Source organism: Canis lupus, chromosome 4 (genome assembly GCF_048164855.1).
Source record: "Canis lupus baileyi chromosome 4, mCanLup2.hap1, whole genome shotgun sequence".
Lineage (NCBI taxonomy): Eukaryota > Metazoa > Chordata > Mammalia > Carnivora > Canidae > Canis > Canis lupus.
In genome coordinates this window covers 74,610,998-74,629,203 of record NC_132841.1, presented here as the reverse complement: position 1 = coordinate 74,629,203, position 18,206 = coordinate 74,610,998, and the positions used below count along the sequence as shown (strand labels likewise).

The 18,206-nt window shown below is 41.3% G+C and overlaps 1 protein-coding gene across 2 annotated transcripts in view; it reads right to left on the bottom strand.

Annotated features, from left to right (window-relative positions):
• SLC45A2 (solute carrier family 45 member 2) overlaps nt 1–17,474 on the bottom strand; it is a 30,180-nt gene extending 12,706 nt beyond the window's left edge. For both annotated transcript variants that reach the window (XM_072824972.1, XM_072824973.1), the window contains exons 1-2: nt 14,001–17,474; nt 11,718–11,894 (exon numbers count right to left, since the gene is read on the bottom strand). In XM_072824972.1, the coding sequence (XP_072681073.1) occupies nt 11,718–11,894; nt 14,001–14,385 (562 nt within the window). In that variant the 5' untranslated portion in view covers nt 14,386–17,474. The remainder of the gene's footprint in view (nt 1–11,717; nt 11,895–14,000) is intronic.
• Nucleotides 17,475–18,206: the final 732 nt, after the last annotated feature.

Here is an 18,206-nt window from a genome sequence, read left to right as displayed (position 1 = left end):
GTAGTGATTCATCCGTTTTGGATTTTAAAATACAAGTGCCCCTGACCTGGGCAAGACACATACTACTCAGCACCAAAGTAGTAAGTGCTCCTCAGATGTTTCTCCTGGTGGCAGGTATCAGTGATTCTGGAAATGCAGGGCACGGGGACACCCAGGGGTGGGAGGGTACCCAGGGAAGTAAGGAGATGGATGCCAAACACACCTCCTACCTACATCACAAACTTAAATAGGGCTGATCACTCTGTCAGATACCTTTAAATGTCAACTTCCCATCATGCCTTACCAAACACATGTATCTGCCTGGCCAGAAATACTTTGTTATTGTTTTTCTTGTGTGAATGAAGACTCTATTTTATTTCCCAAATAAAGACAATATTCTCACAAACCAGGGAATCAAGGAAGAAAATGAAACTTAAGGAATTTTCTAACTGTAACTCTAAACACCCAGAATAAACCCTGACCCCAGGAACACAAATCTGAATGTCAAATACCATGACTCTTAATTTATCCCGAATGGTGGGAGAATGGGTGATTCTAGTCACTCTTCATTCTCATTAGTTACAATGTACTATAGAGGATATTTACAGATGACAAACTCCTTAACCAATGGATTTCAAAAATAAAGCATCATTGATATGCCCTGAGTGCCAAAGCATTATAAGACAGACTTATGGGAGACTGTGGCAAATGAGTGCAATGAGGTGAAACATACGTCTTGTGCCAACAGGAGTATATGGTCTAGTTACGGGTAATGGGCATGTACATAAACAGATAAATGACACATATGGGACCTGTCCTGGATGGTGGGTCCCAGGCTTTGAGAGGAAGGGAGGCCCCTGAGCCAGCCACACTCTGTTATGACACAGAGGGCAGTTCTGGGACTAATGGTGCCTCTGGATCACTATTAGACAATGACTCTCTTTATCTAATCATGGAGATACCAAGGGTGTCAGAGGTCATGTGCTGAACCAAGCAATCAACCAATAAAGATGTACTAAATTTCAAACACTATTTGGGGTTGTATTATAAATCAAGATTTCCCAATTTCAGCACTACTGACATTTTGGGCTGAAGAATTCTTTGTTGTGAAGGGCTATTCTGTACATTAGGATGTTTAGCAGCATTTCTGGTCTCTCCGCACTAGATGCCAGTAACAACTTCACCAGCCTGACAAACAAAAATGTCTCTAGACATTGCCTAATGTCCCATAGGAGGCAAAATGGCCCCCAGTTGAGAATCCCCGACCTTAATTAATCCTATGAAAAGCTTACACATTCCTTTTTTGAAACTATTTATCATTTGTTACCAGGTCAATGGTTGTTATATTGTCATTTAATTCTGTCATTTATGCCTCTTTCCTTCACACTTACCACGCCCCTGAGCAAAGGAAATGTAGAGCAAAAGACTCCTGCCTATTTAAAAGAATTTATATGTGAAATAAATCCTCTGCTGTGCAACAGAATGGTGGTTTTATTTCATGCATATAAATATGTGGGTATAAATCTAATGACAGACTTATATTCAATATCGACTAGACTGATCGAGTCCTACAATTGGAGGGTTTCCAAGTCTATTTTTATGTCTGCTGGCTTAGTGTACATCAATAAAAATTGTTGAGCACTGAACATATGTAAAGGACTCTCCTAGCTTCAGCACCCCATCCCTTCCTCCCCAGAAGGCAGTTCTAAGTGAGAGAAGCAGGTAAGTAAACAATTACTAAAAAAAACAAGACAAACAAACAAACAAAAAACTAATAAATGATGCTAGAACTGTGAGCTGGGTACTCAAAGAGTATAGAAGATTTCTGAAGAGTTTATTTGTTATTGGTGCCTAGTTAATGGTACCGAGAGGATGTTGATTATTAATAATTATTATAGGATCCCTCTTGATTAGCAATGAAGTTCCATAAGCTTTCAATATATCAGTGGATGCAAAGATTTTAGAGATAGAAAGATATTTAAACTCTTCCAGTTGAATTAGATCTGAAAGCCAAGGGCTTACATGGTTAAGTGACAGGGGACAGCATGGAAATTAGGGGTTTGGAATTTACCCTGCTTTCAATCCCCACTTGGGTGTTTTCTAGTCATGTGATCTTGGGCATTTCTCTGAGAAATGGGGATGATGATACCTCCTCCTATGAGTTTTGTGAGGGTTAACATGACAATACATGTAAAGCGTCAGTCCATATAGTGATAGAAGCAGGGCCCAAACCGAGTCCCTATAGACTTGCTACAGAAACCCTAATTCAGAAGTGGGAGAAGAGGGACACCTGGGCGGTTCAGTGGTTGAGTGTCTGCCTTTGGCTCAGGTTGTGATGATCCCAGGGTCCTGGGATCGAGTCCTGTATCAGGCTCCCCTCAGGGAGCCTCTGCCTCTGCCTGTGGCTTCTCCCTCTGCCTCTGGCTCTGGCTCTCTCTGTGTCTCTCATGAATAAATTAATAAAATCTTAAAAAGAAGAAGAAATGGGAGAAGACAACTACTGCCGGTTGTCACTCAGGGTGACAATCTGCCTAGAGCTGGCTGAAAGGACTTGGACATTGAGTCCAGTGACTAGAATCCAAGGATAATTCTGGAGGCTGACCTAGGCCTACCACAGACCAAGCAGGGCAAGTGGGAAGTACTGTGGAAGCACCACGTATCCCAGACCTGGAAAGAGTAGCAACTGTAAGTGCCTGATTTAAAAAATACCAGTCTAAAGCAGTGCTTCTTAAATGTTCATGTGTGCATGAACATATGGACTTCTTATTAAAATGCAGATTGCCCTGGTCTGTTTGGGTTTATATAACAAAAATGCCCTAAACTGGGCGGTTTACAAGCCACAAAGATTTACTTCTCACAGTTGTGTTAGCTGGGAAGTTTAATATTGTGGCATCAGCAGATTGTGTGTCTGGTGAGGCATGCTAATTCCACTCATGAGGCCTCATGACCTAATCACCTTCTAAAGGCTCCACCTCTTCATACCATCACATGGGGTATTAGGTTTTTAACGTGTACATTTTAGTGGACAAACATTGAATCTATACCACAGGTTCTGACTTTAAAGATTCAGGGTATGGCTTGAGAGTCTACATTCTTTTCAAGCTCCCCAGTGACACCAGTGCTGCCAATCCAAACATCATTCTGCATAGCCAGGTAAGACAGCAGTTTGCAATCAAACGTGCTCCACCCTTATCTAAAACTCTAACCTAGGGAATGGGACTTTGTAGTCATAGGATATTTGACCAACAATGCAAAACTGATAAAGCACAATGATGTGCAGTTGTGAAAAAATGAGGTTAAATTGCAGACATTATTAGGGTTCTATGATTTGTATTGTTTTTGTAGTCTAATAGAGAAATTACCCCAAAAATATTACAGAGAAGTTATAGTTTTACTGCCCTGTAGAAAGTTAGTCAAATTTATATCCAACCTTTTACTTTTGCTGATCACATACACACACCCTGTAAGAACTTAGAGAAACGGTTCTTTATGCCTTCCCTGTCAGTTCCCTCATTAATTAGTTGAACAAAATTTTGACATCTGCTTCAAGTAATTTAGGGAATTTCCAATCCTCTCTTCTCTTTGGGAGGGGGGTAAAAACAAACAAACAAACAAACAAACAAACAAACAAACAAACAGACAAAACTGTTTCATTTGTCCAAAAGCTACTATAGGATGTAGCTAAATGTTACAACAGAACATGGCCTGAGGGAATAGTGGGCCATTAGGGTAATTATTCCATAGGCACCTATTACAACTCTGGATAGAAACATTTAAACTGAATCTATTCACACCCTCAGATATGATAAAGGCCAGCAGAGGGCTCTAGGGATTCACTGAACGCATTCCTGTCTGCTGCTGCTGCTTAAGCTAAGGATTTTATCCTCAAAGATAGTCCTCAAGACAAAGCCAAGTCATCTTAGCTGCAAGAAAGGCCAATACCAACCCCCACATCTAAATCCAAACTGCATTTATCTCTCTGCCAACATCAGCCTCGTTGGGGCCTCTGGAATTAATCACCAGGTTATTGGCCAAACCAGAAGATGGAACATCTACAGGACATCTGCTAATGTCAGATAACTAGGCTTTACAAAAACTTGACAAAGAAGAGCCCACAAATGATCCAGCTGGCTCCTTCACGGAGCCAGGCCACGTTGTCACACTCAGACCACAGCCAATCTCAGAACAATGAGTGTCTTGACAGACAGATGTTATGTTTCATAAAACTTATGATACAACTTGAACAATGGCTCATCGTGGAAGAAATCCAAGCATATAGAAATAGGGTTGTTTTTCTTTAGTTCACAGCTATAACAGGTAAAATGGGTAGCTTGGGGAGTTTCAGGACCAAGGAATCTAAAGGGTCTGTGTGTCTACTAGGTGCCTATAATTGCCTCTCTGCTTCAGGTGTGTGGCTTAACAATCCACATTCTGATGGCAAAATAGCTCAAGTCCAGAGAGCTAAAAGTGTGGTGCCAGCTACTTCACCTCAACAAGAGATCAGACTAAAAAATCCCCCAAATTCCTATGGAGTTCATGAGAGAGTGATTCTAACTCCATTCTACATGCTAAGAAAATAGCAACGAAAGTGTTCAATTAAGTATATGGTTCCTATCTTCCCCCAACATATACACGCTAACAAAGTAAGTACTAGCTACCATGTGTGGATGTGTGTCCTTGAACCCATTTGTCATTAAAGATTGATGGAGCACCCACTCTCCAAGAATTGTGCTAGGCACTATGGACACAGGAATGAATAAGACAGGCATGACCTGTCCTCTCAGAGGCTGAGAGTACAAAGAAAATCAATCAAGAAGATATATATACTCTGGTCAAAGACAGAAGACACAAGTAGCTTGACATTCTTCAGGTTTACAAGGCAATTGTTCTCCTAAAAGATGGTTAGATAATATATTTAAAGTGTTCACCACTGTTTTCATCCACCCACCACTACCTGCGGTCCTGTGGTATTTCCATATGTTCTTGTCCCTTTGGGCCCTCCCTTCACATTCAAGCTGAACCAGGATAACTTACGGCTTTGGAGAAAGGACATGAAAGTAGAAAGCAGTGAGACAAGAATTTGTCTTCTTGCTTCTGAGTTTCAAAAGCCCTTAGGCTTCAGAGGCACAGAAGGAAGATTCAGTAAAAAAAAAAAAAAAAAAAAAAAAAAAGTGATTTAAGAGCAAGGCATTCATAATGGGTGCACATGTGCTGGTGAATCCTACTGCAGTGGTGGTTCTGCTCCCTGCTCTTAGGGCCTATCTGGTACTGAGGGAGTGGGAGTTGGAGAGCAGAACCACCCCCAAATGGCTTGAGGGGGATCCCAGAACAGAAGGGACCAATGCTTCATTCTTCTAGGCAGACCCCAGGGAGGCAATAAGACCTCAGGGAAGAAATGGTTTGCAGTGGGTCTAGATAGACGAGCTTATTATGTGTCAGGCTGTGTTCTAAGTGCTTGACATATATTGACTCATCCAATCCTCACAAAAACACTTTGAGGAGGGTATATTAAAGATATTTAATATATATTATTGCTTCATTAGCATTGAGCCCATGGGCAACAGCACTGAAACTCATGCCTGAACAACACTTCACACATGAATTTTCTCCACAAGGCACATCACAATGTTCTTGCCCTTTTGAATTCTAGACAGCACTTTAGCAGTACATTTGGGACCATTTTAAACCGTGAATTCAGATACACACAAAAAAGAATAAAAATGCAAATAATTTGGCACTAAATACCTCATGAAGAGGACACTTGTTTACAACATGAGAACCCAATGAGAAGTAGGAGGTCACCTTGATCTATCTCACACAGGGAATGAGGCCTTGGGCAGACTCAAATTGCCCCCAATACAGTCTGCACTTGTTTGTAAATGACTGAAAATGAGCTACCTGTATTGCTTTTGATGTTACACATAAGATTTACTGAGCGAATTTGCAAATACGAGTCCATGAATAATTGAGCAACTGTATTTTATCTCTATGTTAGAGAAGAAGAAAGGAAAGCACGCAGAATCACAGAGTTCATTCACCTCACCCTGGCATGGTGTGGGAAGCGCAGAATGGCAGGGAGGGAGCCAAGAAGCCCGTGGTTCTGCAGGGCCCTCACAGATGAGAATAAGGGTTACTCAATTGTGACTTCAGCTTGAGCATTGAGAAGCAGTAGGACAGTGGACATCTCAGTAAATACCATCTCAAACAGGTGACACTAAAACCCAGGAACCCTCTGCCCCAAACCCTTGCATTCTAAGTACCCAGAACTTAGAGGTAACCTTGGGGAAAGGGATGGGATAACATTCCAAACTGAGGCTAAATTTTCACCATCCCGTGGCAATGAGGCTCAACACTGGAGTGATGAAATTTGTGGCTTGGGATCCACGCCCATTTCAGACATAAAGATTTATTCAATACTTTGCATTGTTGAGCATTATTGACGCTGTAGGCAAAAAGTTTGCGGTAAAGCAATGTTGAAATCATATTCTTCTCCATCATTAAACAAATAAATGCAGAGAACTGGCATAGGGTGTTTGCCAGAGGTCAATGCACTGAATTTGCAATTTGTGTTCCTGCCGAAAGTTACTAATATGTGCTAGTACATCTAACGCAATAATGGTTCACATGAAAGTATTCACCTTTATTATCCCATAACTTTTCCAAAAGTCAGTTTCTTTATTTGAGCATATGCATTACTATTGCTCCCCTAGTTCAGATAAGATACCTGAAATTTCTCATTTCCTGACCCAGCACATGAAACCTAACTTTTGTTTCTCTGAGATTCTTGGAGAGGTGTGTTGCTCATGCTTGAACAGAAAAGAAATGGCAGTTTGGAGACAATAATCGTTTTGCTCTAAGTCATCCGTGTTGCCCACAAAGCTGGCATGCCTATGTCCTTGGCTTATACTCCAGCCACATCCTTTCCAAGCTAAGTCACTGATGAAATATGAAAGTTCACCAGGGACGGAAACTTCAAAGGGAACCCAGCTGACACAAGAAACCCACTCATGCAGCAATTGCTCATGAAGGAGAAAGCATTTCAATAATCTCTAACACAAAACATGGCATCTTTTCCACTTGTTCAAAGGGCTTGCTCATAGGAGCCCATGTCTATCTAAACTTCATTTTTAAGATTCTTTTCTTAGTCCTTAAATTATTTCTAATCAGTGTTTGTAGCCTGAGCATTTTTATGTTACTTTGAGATATTAAAAAAGAAGAATAGTTAAAAGAGGTCGTGCCCCAACAAGCTACCCATCCTTCTTCCAAAGATGTACGTGGGACAAGTTCCTCTGAGTTACCACAAATAAAACTTTGATGGGTTTTATAAGCCCAGTGGGAATAGAGGAAATGAACTAAATATAGATATTTGGTGTTTGATCCTTTGAAACAAACGATTCCTGGCTCTGGGCATTTGGCAGGATATTAATAACTAACATTGTGTAAAGATTCACAATCCTGTGAGGAAATAAGAGTTCAGAAATACTAAAACCACTCAGCAGTGGGCCGGGATTTGAACCAGGGCAACTTTTCCCATCATACCTCATCCTGGCTGCCCGCTGCAAGATAGAGCCAACTGCTAAGGACAACAAAGTGGTGGGTTCAACTTAGCAGATATATGCTCAGTTAGAAGCATTCTGACACAGGGAAGGAATTTCCTACTAGTGAATGTGGTTTCCACAGGCCTTCACCCAGAGGTGAAGGCATAGGGTAGCACGACAAGGGTGGATCCACTAAATCTACCACATGTGTCAGGGATAGAGAAAGGATAGTTAGTTACCTTTAAATGTAAGAGACAGAAGCAGCCAGGGAACAAAAAGGTCCCTTAAGAACCAGAAGAGTCTTTTCTTAAAAAAAAAAAAAAAAAAAGTCAGAAATATGCTGGGAAATATTTTGGCAGCAAACCCTTTGACACTTATTTGCAAAGCATTTGGAATTGTTGGGCTTGGACTAAAATGAAATAAATTGCTCTGAAATAAATAAGAAAAGAAGAATTTCAATTTACTCAGATGACTGGATTCCTTGGGTAAACAATTTCTTGCTGTTGCTGAAAATCAAAATGGGCCCTGACACTGAACATTCCTTTATCATAAAATGCTTGATTCAAGCAGAATGCTATAGACATCTCTTTGCCAAGTTCATGGAAATTCGGAAGGTCTAGCCTGTATGCAAAGACAGAGCAGTATGGTAATGCATTGCTTATTATTTTTCACTCCGTTTTCCAATGTGGGCTTCCATTCAGAACAAGGACAGTACGGTGGGGTCACACATCTATGTTTAACTGGAAAGAATTCAACTATTCACACTTTGAAAAGAAGGGGAGAGAGAGATTAACATTTTATAAATGTTACTAATAAATGTTAATAAATGTCTTCTATCCCATTCATTGAGCCCATGTCCAGCAGTAAACGTTAAGGAGGATATGTTGCTGCAGATATAGGATCCGTCGCTATGCAGGTCCGTGCACACAAATCAAGGCATACTATATTTTATCTGTGATCTGAGAGATATTTATGAATAATGTAGACTCTCCATGATCATCACTTGGGCAGGGGCTTTAGAATCTAAGCTTTAAACAAGGTGAGACTTCACTGTACTATTTTAGAAGAGGATGACGTTTTCTTTTTTTACTAATTGGAAAAAGATTTTGCTTTGAGCCATCCACACACACTCAGGGGTCCTCCTATAACCAGAGACAGTCGGTGGGATTGAGAGCTCAGTGCTGATCGTGAGACAAAACAAGGTAACTAAATGAACGTATTCATCTGATGGATGCAATTTGCCAACTTGGTATAAAGCTGCATGAAATATAGGCAGGGTTATGAAACCAAGAGTCTCCTTTTACGCAACTAACATTTCTACATACCTGCTACCAAGAAGGCAATAGGTTAGAAGCCATGGGGAAGTAAACCCTCATATTTTTACAAATTGTGTAGTTTATAAAATCTTGTAAAAAGAAGATAAATACATACTGAATTAGAATACAGGGGAGCCTATGAATAGTATTATAATAAATGTGATCAGATAACATTGTGAACTGGAGTATAATTTTAAAATACAATTACCTCTTGATTATTCATCAATAGATTGGGCTTTTTAAGTTCTTTCTTGTCTTGGCCTTTAATTGTTCTCATTAGGCTAGTACTCGATTGTGTTTGCATTCTATGTGATAGCTACCAACTTTGGCCTATTCCATAATAATTACCCCTTCCTCCTAGCTAACAGAATTAAAATTCGATTTAAGGATTTACCTCTCTCACCCTCCTCTAAACCCTCACTTTTCCAACCCCCTGGGCCTCTGGGTGTTCATGCCGCCTAATTCTGCCCAATGAGACACAAGCAGAAGTCTTGTGGGAGTTTTGCTTTCTCCTTTAAAAGAGACAAATGTTGAAGCCCCCGTGTGAGGACACATTTGGAGAAAAGGTCTTTAGGAGGTAATTAAGGTTAAATGAGGTCATGAGGGTGGGGCCCTAAACCACAGCACTGGTGTCTTTCTTTCTTTCTTTCTTTCTTTCTTTCTTTCTTTCTTTCTTTCTTTCTTTCTTTCTCTTTCTTCTTTCTTCTTTCTTTCTAGATTTTGTTTATTTATTTATTTATTTATTTATTTATTTATTTATTTATTTGAGAGAGAGAAAGAGCACACAAGCAAGGGTGGATGGGTAGGGGCAGAGGAAGATGGAGAGGCAGACTCCCTGTGGAGCACGGCTCCTGATGCGGGGCTCAATCCCAGGACCTCAGGATCATGACCTGAGCCAAAGGCAGACACTTAACCGACTGAGCCACCCAGGCACCCCAGGACTGGTCTTTGAAATTGGATAAGACTCACCAGAAACATGTGCACAAAGGAAAGGCCCTGTGAGGTCAGAGTGAGGAGATGGCCAGGTAAAGACCAAGAAGTAAGGTCTCACCAACCAACCCTGTAGTCACCGTGATCTTGGACTTCCAGCCTTCAAAAGTGTGAGAACTTAATTTCTGTCGTTTCAGCACCCAGTCTGTGGTATTGTGCTATGGTAGCCCAAGCAGATGACACCAGCCCCAGGGCAATGAAGTTCAGGATATGGATGAGATGAACTGTAGCCTCCACCATCTCTTCCTGCTGGAGTTACACAACTTGTCTATACCTCTATCTTCATCCACTTGATAAACTTTTCTTTTGATTACTTTATGGGTAGGTAGAGTCCCTGACCAAGTTAGAAGTTGTTTGCCTGCAATTTAGGGGAGGGGTGAGGTCTTCTCTTCAGGAAATGGGTGGAAAGTTTCCAAGCAGCTTTGATTTCCAAAGGGAGAAAGGGGGAAGGCAATTTGGAAGTTGGAACAGAAAAGGGCAGCCTCCTTTGTTGGAACAGAAAAGGGCAGCCTCCTTTGTTTTTTCCATTAATATTTATTCTGAGCACTTGTGTATGATGTGCCAGGCTGTGCAAAAGGTGAAAAGGGAGGCAATGAGTAAAACAGACCTGGCCTCTGTCCCTGGGAACACGATATTTTCTCAGACTCATAGAAATATTACCTTATGTGCTAGCCTTTGAAAAGTTCCCCAAATACCAAATTCAGCCTTCTAATAACAGGGCAGCACGGGAGAGACTGGTTGGCCAGGACAAACATGACGTGAGCTGGGAAAGGGTGGCCACACTGCCCAAAGTACATTAGAGCAATAAAATTCTCAATGTGTTAGGTTGGATGGGCTTGAGTCCTGCTCCTCCATTTTCCCTGAAGCAGGGAAGAACTACTCTCTTGCCTGGGCAGCTTCTGCTTCCAGAGGCTACCATTCAAATGTTTGTTCAAACAACGAATATTGACCCAAAGGCTTCCATGAGCAGGCACTGGAAACATAAACTTAAGATCTTGCTTCTCATGGGACCTACCTGGCTATGAACGGAGACAATATATCACGACAAAATAAATATTTTGGTTGGGCCTTAAAGATATCAAATAAGGTGGACTGATAGATCCTCCCCACCCCCAACTATATATAAAACCCCTCCCAGGCCAGGATGGTGCTATAATCTTCTGTATAACCCCTTTCCCCAGGGGGTTCCTGACTGGTGCTCTATAAATACATATTGAACATTGCTAGCATCGCTTTAAATGAGTGACCCAACAGCAACCAAAGGAAGCGGCAACAGCCCCAAGAATCAAAGAGAGCCCTCATTGTCCTGGCATGGCCTTTTTCAAACCAGGAGGTTGAGGAAATGCCAACTTTTGATATAACTAAGGACTAATGGGTTTTGTTTAAGTTTGTTTGAATTTGCTTGGTTTGTTTCTATTTTTGCGTTTAAATGCGGTTCTTAGGAAACTTGCCACAGAATCATCCAGGATCCTTTTAAAAATGCAGACTTCTGGGTCCCATCTCAAACCCACTGAACCAAAATAACTGGAGGTGAGAGGCCCAGGAAGCTGCATTTTTAACAAGTTCCTAAGTAATGCTGATGCTACATTACTGATTTTAAAAAAGAAAAAAAAGTGAAGTGCACAAGGGCCTCTTTTCATTGCAGTTGTAAATGTCTCCACAAATGATTCCTCAGAAAGCTCTTAAGTAAACTTCCTTTGCAAAACCTCCAGAGCCCAGTCACAAGCTGATTTGTTTAGAGAAATGCACTGAAAGACAGAGCCGCGTGATGGGAGCATTCCATCAACAGACCCTTTCATTCAAAAACTCTGACGCGTATAGACACTGGCTGGCTTTAGTGGAAGTGCCTCCCTGTCTGGGAGCTTAAGGAAAGATTTTCTGGAATATTCCCTACCTGTGAAGAAGGCATGGTAGTGGAGGCCCCTCTCCTTATCCTCATAAGAGCAGACATCAAATAAGTAGGCTTTAATGGGCCCATCAATGAAGTCAGCAGCAAAATCAAAGAAAACTACACCTATCATCGTGATGGTTATGGCCCAAATCCGCTTCCTTCTTGGATCAGCAATCAAGGCTAAAAAGGAAATAAATATACATCACCTAATCCTGCATTAGAAGGATTTGCATTTTTATTTTCACCAAAAGGTCTTGTCATCAACTTACCTCCCTTTGCTTTTCCAAATAAAAATGGCTTCATTGTTTTTTCAGGTTTTAAAAATTGCACAATGTGAATGCCAGAAAAGGTAGATCTGCAGAGATGGGAAGTAGATTGAGGGGTTGCTTAGTCCTGATGGGGAGGAGGGAATGGGAGGTGACTGCTAATGGTTACTGGGTTTCTTTTCGGGGTGATAAAATGTGGTAGCCTTAGATAGTGGTTGGTGATGGTTGTACTACCTTGGGATATACTGATACATCACTGAGTTGTATGAATTTTAAATCATATCTCATTTTAAAAAGTTGTTTCAAAAATTCTTGTAAACGGCTTATTGTAAACCATTCCAATAATCTAGAAAAGTCGAGGGAAATGCTTCATCCCAGCCCCCACTGATGGCCATCCTTCAGATATCTCTTTACATACTTAAACACGTACAGAAAAAAATGTACACCAGTGCCCTAATACAGTGCTCTCAAACTGCAGCATCCTTAATCATTCCTTGGACAACTTGTTGAAACAGATTTATTGGACTCTGTCTCCCACGATTCTCCATGATTCTCCCATGACTCATGACTCTCCAATAGGTCTGAGGTGCGGTTGGGCATTTGCATCTCTAAACACCCTCTGCCCAAGGATGCTGATGCCCTGGCTCTGAGACCCATACTTTGAGCACTGACTAATGGGATCAATCGGACACATTTATCTATAACCAACTCTCCTCAGATCTTTGCATTTCACTTAATGGAGAGCAGCTGCACAATTTTTAACAGCTGAATAATATTCACTCTGGGTGTGCTGGAATTCATTCATCCCGTCTCCTATTAGAGAAAAAAAGAATGTTTTCCCTTGTTTTCAGTTTCGCTTAAGAATAAAACAATATATGCACATATTTTTAAAAATTATTATTTAATTTATTTTTAATTATTATTTAACTTATTTTAACTTATTAAAATAAGCTAAAAATAAGCCTACACTCCACTTTTTACATCCAAAGTCTTTCAGTACCTCTGCCCAAAGGCAACTATTCTTATCAGGGGTTTTTGTGAATATTTTGCAGATATAACCAACATTTATGGGTTTATGACCTCTTTTTTTTTTTTTTTTTTATGACCTCTTTTAAATATATACAAATGAGGGATGCCTGGCTGGCTCAGGGGTTGAGCGTCTGCCTTTGGCTTAGGGTGTGATCCTGGAGTCCTGGGATCGAAGTCCCACATCAGGCTCCCTGCCTGGAGCCTGCTTCTCCCTCTGCCTGTGTCTCTGCCTCTCTCTCTCTCTCTCTCTCTCTGTGTCTCTCATGAATAAATAAATTTTAAAAATAAAAATAAATAAATATATACAAATAATAGCTGACTATCCTGCCTCATTATCATCCATTCTGCTAGTCTGAGAGTTAATGATCCAGAAATGTGTGCTATTTTTAAGTTTAACAATTCTTCTTTCAATGAACCTTTTTATGTACTACCACTAGTTACTGATGAATTGGTGGCTGGTTAATGGCAAGAAAATGTCCTCACCATCAGGTTTGTTTTTGCCCAGAATTTACAGTGCAAAAATGTCCTCTTGAGCTGACAGGCTGATGCCCTACACCCATTAAAAGACTCTACATAAAGCTATGAATAAAATTAGCTCTTATTTAGACATGTAGGTAATTTATTATAAGTATTCATGGAGTCATTTGGCAAATGGTTAATTTGACAAAAGTACCAAATAAAGCATAAGCTCAAAACATGTAAAAATATTGCAGTTGACAAAACAGATTTAAAAAATATTTCTATTTTTAAATCCTCACAACAATAAAACAACAGCAGCAATGCATCCTAGATGTTTCTAAAAGTAAAGGTTCCCCAGCCACAGAACTTGGAATTGGGTCATTCCAAAGTGGAAATTTATTGTAATCTAGGAGAGACAATCCGTTCTAATCAATTTCCAATTGTATGTCACATAAAGAAATCTGCATTCTACTCCTATTGAGTCATACAATGGGCCCTTTCCACTGCCTGCCCACCTGTACAGACCACTGACCTGATACAACAGCATCCCCGTTGAGGTACAGAGCCATGCCCAGGAGCATCATGATGCCCAGGGTGAGGATGTAGGGTCTCCGCCGGCCCCACCTGGCCTGGCAGTTGTCGCTGGCTGATCCCCCCACGGGTTGCAGCAGGAATCCCAGGATGGGGCTGAGGAGCCACACAGTGCTGTACAGGCTCTTGGGCAGCCCCACGCTGAGCAGGACTGGGGTCACGTAGGCTGCCTCCACTGCATAGCAGAACTCCCGGCCAAGCATGGCCATGCTGTGCATGATGAGATTGCTTGTGGGTCTTTTGGGAGGCTCCACAGGATCAAAGTGGTCATCCTCAGCTAGGGACTTACAGGTATGAATGCCAAGCTGCCCAGTGTTGCCGCCCATGGCCACAGGGTGAGGAACCTTGCCTGCAAGCCCACCGCCTTCTGAGTGGACCTCGGGTTTCTGCTCCAAGCTGGATTTGACATGGAGCCTGGCTGAGCAGCCAACAGAGATGGTCAAGCTGGGGGAGGGGCTCAAATTCTTTCATGCCTCTAAGATCACAAGTTATGATGAGAGGGAAGGGGGTGGAGTCAGGAAAGCATGAGGGAGATTAGTGGCTGTGAGCCCTCTGGCTCCTTAGAATGTTTGTCTAAAGGAATCTCTCTTTGTACTGTTCTTTCTCCCTCTCTGTGTCGTGCACACACATATACACACACTGTTACACACGATCACACACACAGCTTTGAGATGATAGAGCTGTATGATGCAGGTGTCCAGTCAAAATATGAATGCCTCAATATCTCCTTCCAAACTTTTTCTAGGTATAAATATTCTGTGTCTTCCTGAACCCAAGTTTCTATACGCACACACCTCAAGAGTCCGTTAGCTAGACCTAAAACCACGGGAAGTTGCATCCTCTCTCCAATCTATAGCTATAGCTGTCTCATAGCACTGTGATATGTCCCTTCATTGCACTTAACACACTTTATAATTAGATAGTTCTGTGTTTATTCTATTTCTCCTGTTAGTCTGATCCCTTTACGAGCAGTGATCAGGTTCATTTCAGTCATTATGGTATCCCCAGCATCTCACATGACACCTGACACCTAGTACGTCCTCAAAAATATTTGCTACAGGAGTTACTGAGTAAATAAAGCGCATTCACTGCATTTTGTAGTATCCGTCAACTGCCTGTTTGTTCGGGTCCATTCCTCGCCCCTCCTCACATATCATAAGAGACTACATTTCCCAGGGTTCCTTGCTCTCTAGCTTCTAGGTAGGTTGGGCCAATGGATGGCATTGGTGGGAAGACTGGGGCCAGGAGGGAAGATCATGTTATTTCCCTTGCTTTCTCCTTCCTGAGCTGTCAGTGGCTGCTTCTCCACAGAGGGTCTGGCTTCCACCAGGCAACCTTAACTTCCGGGTTCTCCTTACACTGCTTTTCCCATCATGCCTGCAGCCACAGAAGTGGTCCTGGCTTCCCTGTTGTAGCTCATATCTGGATTGCCTGCCTCAATGTCCCCTGGTCTTCTCAGCTCTTTTGTCACCGGTATAATTCTCTACATTACATTTCCTGATTGATTGATATTTCACCCATCCCCCCACCTACCTCCCCTCAGGCAACCACTGGTTTGATCTCTGTACTTTTTGTCTTTTCTCTTTGTTGTTTCTTAAATTCCACATATGAGTAAAATCATGGCATTTGTCTTTCTCCGACTTTTTCAATTTGCATTATACACTTGAGGTCCATTCACATGGTCACAACTGAGAAAAGTTCATCTTTTTTATGAGTAATAGTCCATTGTGTATATACATACCACATCTTCTTTATCCATTATCAGTGGACACTTGGGTTGCTACCATACCTTGGTTATTATAAATTTTGCTGCAATAAACATAGGGATGCGTATCTTTTTAAATTAGTGTTTTTCTTTGGGTAAATGCCCAGTAGTAGAATTACTGGATCATAAGGTAATTTTATTTTTAATTTTTGAGGAACCTCCATATGTTTCCCTCAGTGGCTGCACCAGTGTGCATTCATTCCCACCAGTGGTGCATGATTTTAGTCATTCTGACAGCAACTGTGATTCTTATTGTGGTTTTAAATTGTATTTTCCTCATGATTACTGATGTTGAGGACCTTTTCATGTGTCTGTTAGCCATCTGTGTGTCTTCTTTGGAAAAATGTCTATTCAGGTCCTCTGCCCATTTTTAATTGGATTATTTGTTCTTTTGGAGTTGAGTTGTATAAATTCTTTACATATTTTGGACAGTAACCCCTTATCTAGATGTATCATTTGCAAATATCTTCTCCCATTCAATTGGTTGACCTTTTGTTCTGTTAATGGTTTCCTTTGCTGTTGAAAAGCTTTTTATTTTGGTGTAGTTCCAACAGTTTAATTTTGCTTTTGTTTTCCGGGCCAGAGGATACATATGTAGAAAAATGTTTCTACAGCTGATGTCAAAGAAATTACTACCTATGTTTTCTTCTAGCAATTTTATGGTTTCAGGTTTCACATGTAGGTCTTTAAACCATTTTGAGTTTATTTTTGTTTATGGTGTAAGAATAAATCTGTTTTAAAGACTCTGAGTGGGTCATATTTTCTTTGCTGGACCTTGAGGAGTTCAAGTGAAAAGTCTCTGGAGCAAGAGGAACACAATTTTATGGGAAGGGCCCTTAAAATGGTTTAGGAGCAAGACTCAGAGTGGGAATATTAAAATTTAAATTCTGGTTCTGCCTCTTCTTACTAGTATCTTCCTAGGCAAATCACTTAAACTGATGGTTCCCAAACTGTGTGCCAAAATGCCCCAGGAAACCACACTGAACACAAAGGGATGCCTCAGGATATTTAAAATTTTGAAGATAGTAAACAGAGTGAAAACCAGCATCTGTTAAACAGACACCACATGAAGTATCAGTGAAGTAGATGGCACTTGGAACATAAGATTGCACTATAATCCAGGTGGCTCAGCAGCTGAATGCCTTCGGTTCAGGGCATGATCCTGGAGTCCCGGGATTGAGGCCCACATTGGGCTCCCTGCATGGAGCCTGCTTCTCCCTCTGCCTCTCTCTCACTGTGTCTCTCATGAACAAATAAATAAAATCATAAGGGACCCCTGGGTGGCTTAGCTGTTGAGCTTCTGCCTTCAGCTCAGTGCGTGATCCTGGGGTCCTGGGATCAAGTTCCACATGGGCTCCCTGCATGGAGCCTGCCTGTGTGTGTGTGTGTGTGTGTGTGTGTGTGTGTGTGTGTGTCTCATGAATAAATAAATAAAATCTTTAAAAAGAAAAATCTTGGGATCCCTGGGTGGCTCAGCGGCTTGGCGCCTGCCTTTGGCCCAGGGCACGATCCTGGAGTCCCGGGATAGAGTCCCCTGTTGGGCTCCCGGCATGGAGCCTGCTTCTCCCTCCTCCTGTGTCTCTGCCTCTCTCTCTCTCTCTCTCTCTATCATAAATAAATAAATAAATAAATCTTAAAAAAAAAATAAAATAAAAAATAAAAAGAAAAATCTTAAAAAAAATTGTACTATAATCCTTTCAATGAAGCAAATATTATATGAATATAAATGTGGAACAGAAAATGATAGTGGTGTCCAATTCTAAGGAATGAGAAGCTACAGTGTTTAACACGTGTATGACCCATAAGTGTCAAAAATGAAATAAAAATAATTCTCTCAATTTATGTGTATTATGGTTTTTCAAACAGCTAATTAGTTGTTAAGGTGTGAATACTTAAGTTGTTGGCACCTAATAATTTAGATAGACTGGTTAGGTATTTCTTTTGGCCTATCAGAAGCATGAAAAAATTACTCAGACACAAAGGGAGATGTGAACTAAGAAGGTTCAAGACCATCTGAGTCTTGCGTTCTCATCTGTACAATGAAGAAACCTGCCCCACCTACCCTTGTGATTGTTAAGAAAGACTGGAATACTGTATGTAATGGATGTTTTTGGCTGCCTACCCAACATCCATTCTCCACTCTTCCCATCCTGGAACCTGGATTAGGTTCCAAAATCCCCCCCTCCTCACACACCCATGTGCTTCCAGGTAGCTGAGTCCAGGAGCAGGCTGGTTTTATCTAAGGACAACCCTACCTTCTCTGATAAAGACTGGAAAGGACCAGCTTATGACTTAACTCCATTAAAAGAGACACAAGATTTGCTGATGGTTCCTGAGAGCATCTCTTCTTCTGGATGTCACAGTGTATGCACATGAAATCCA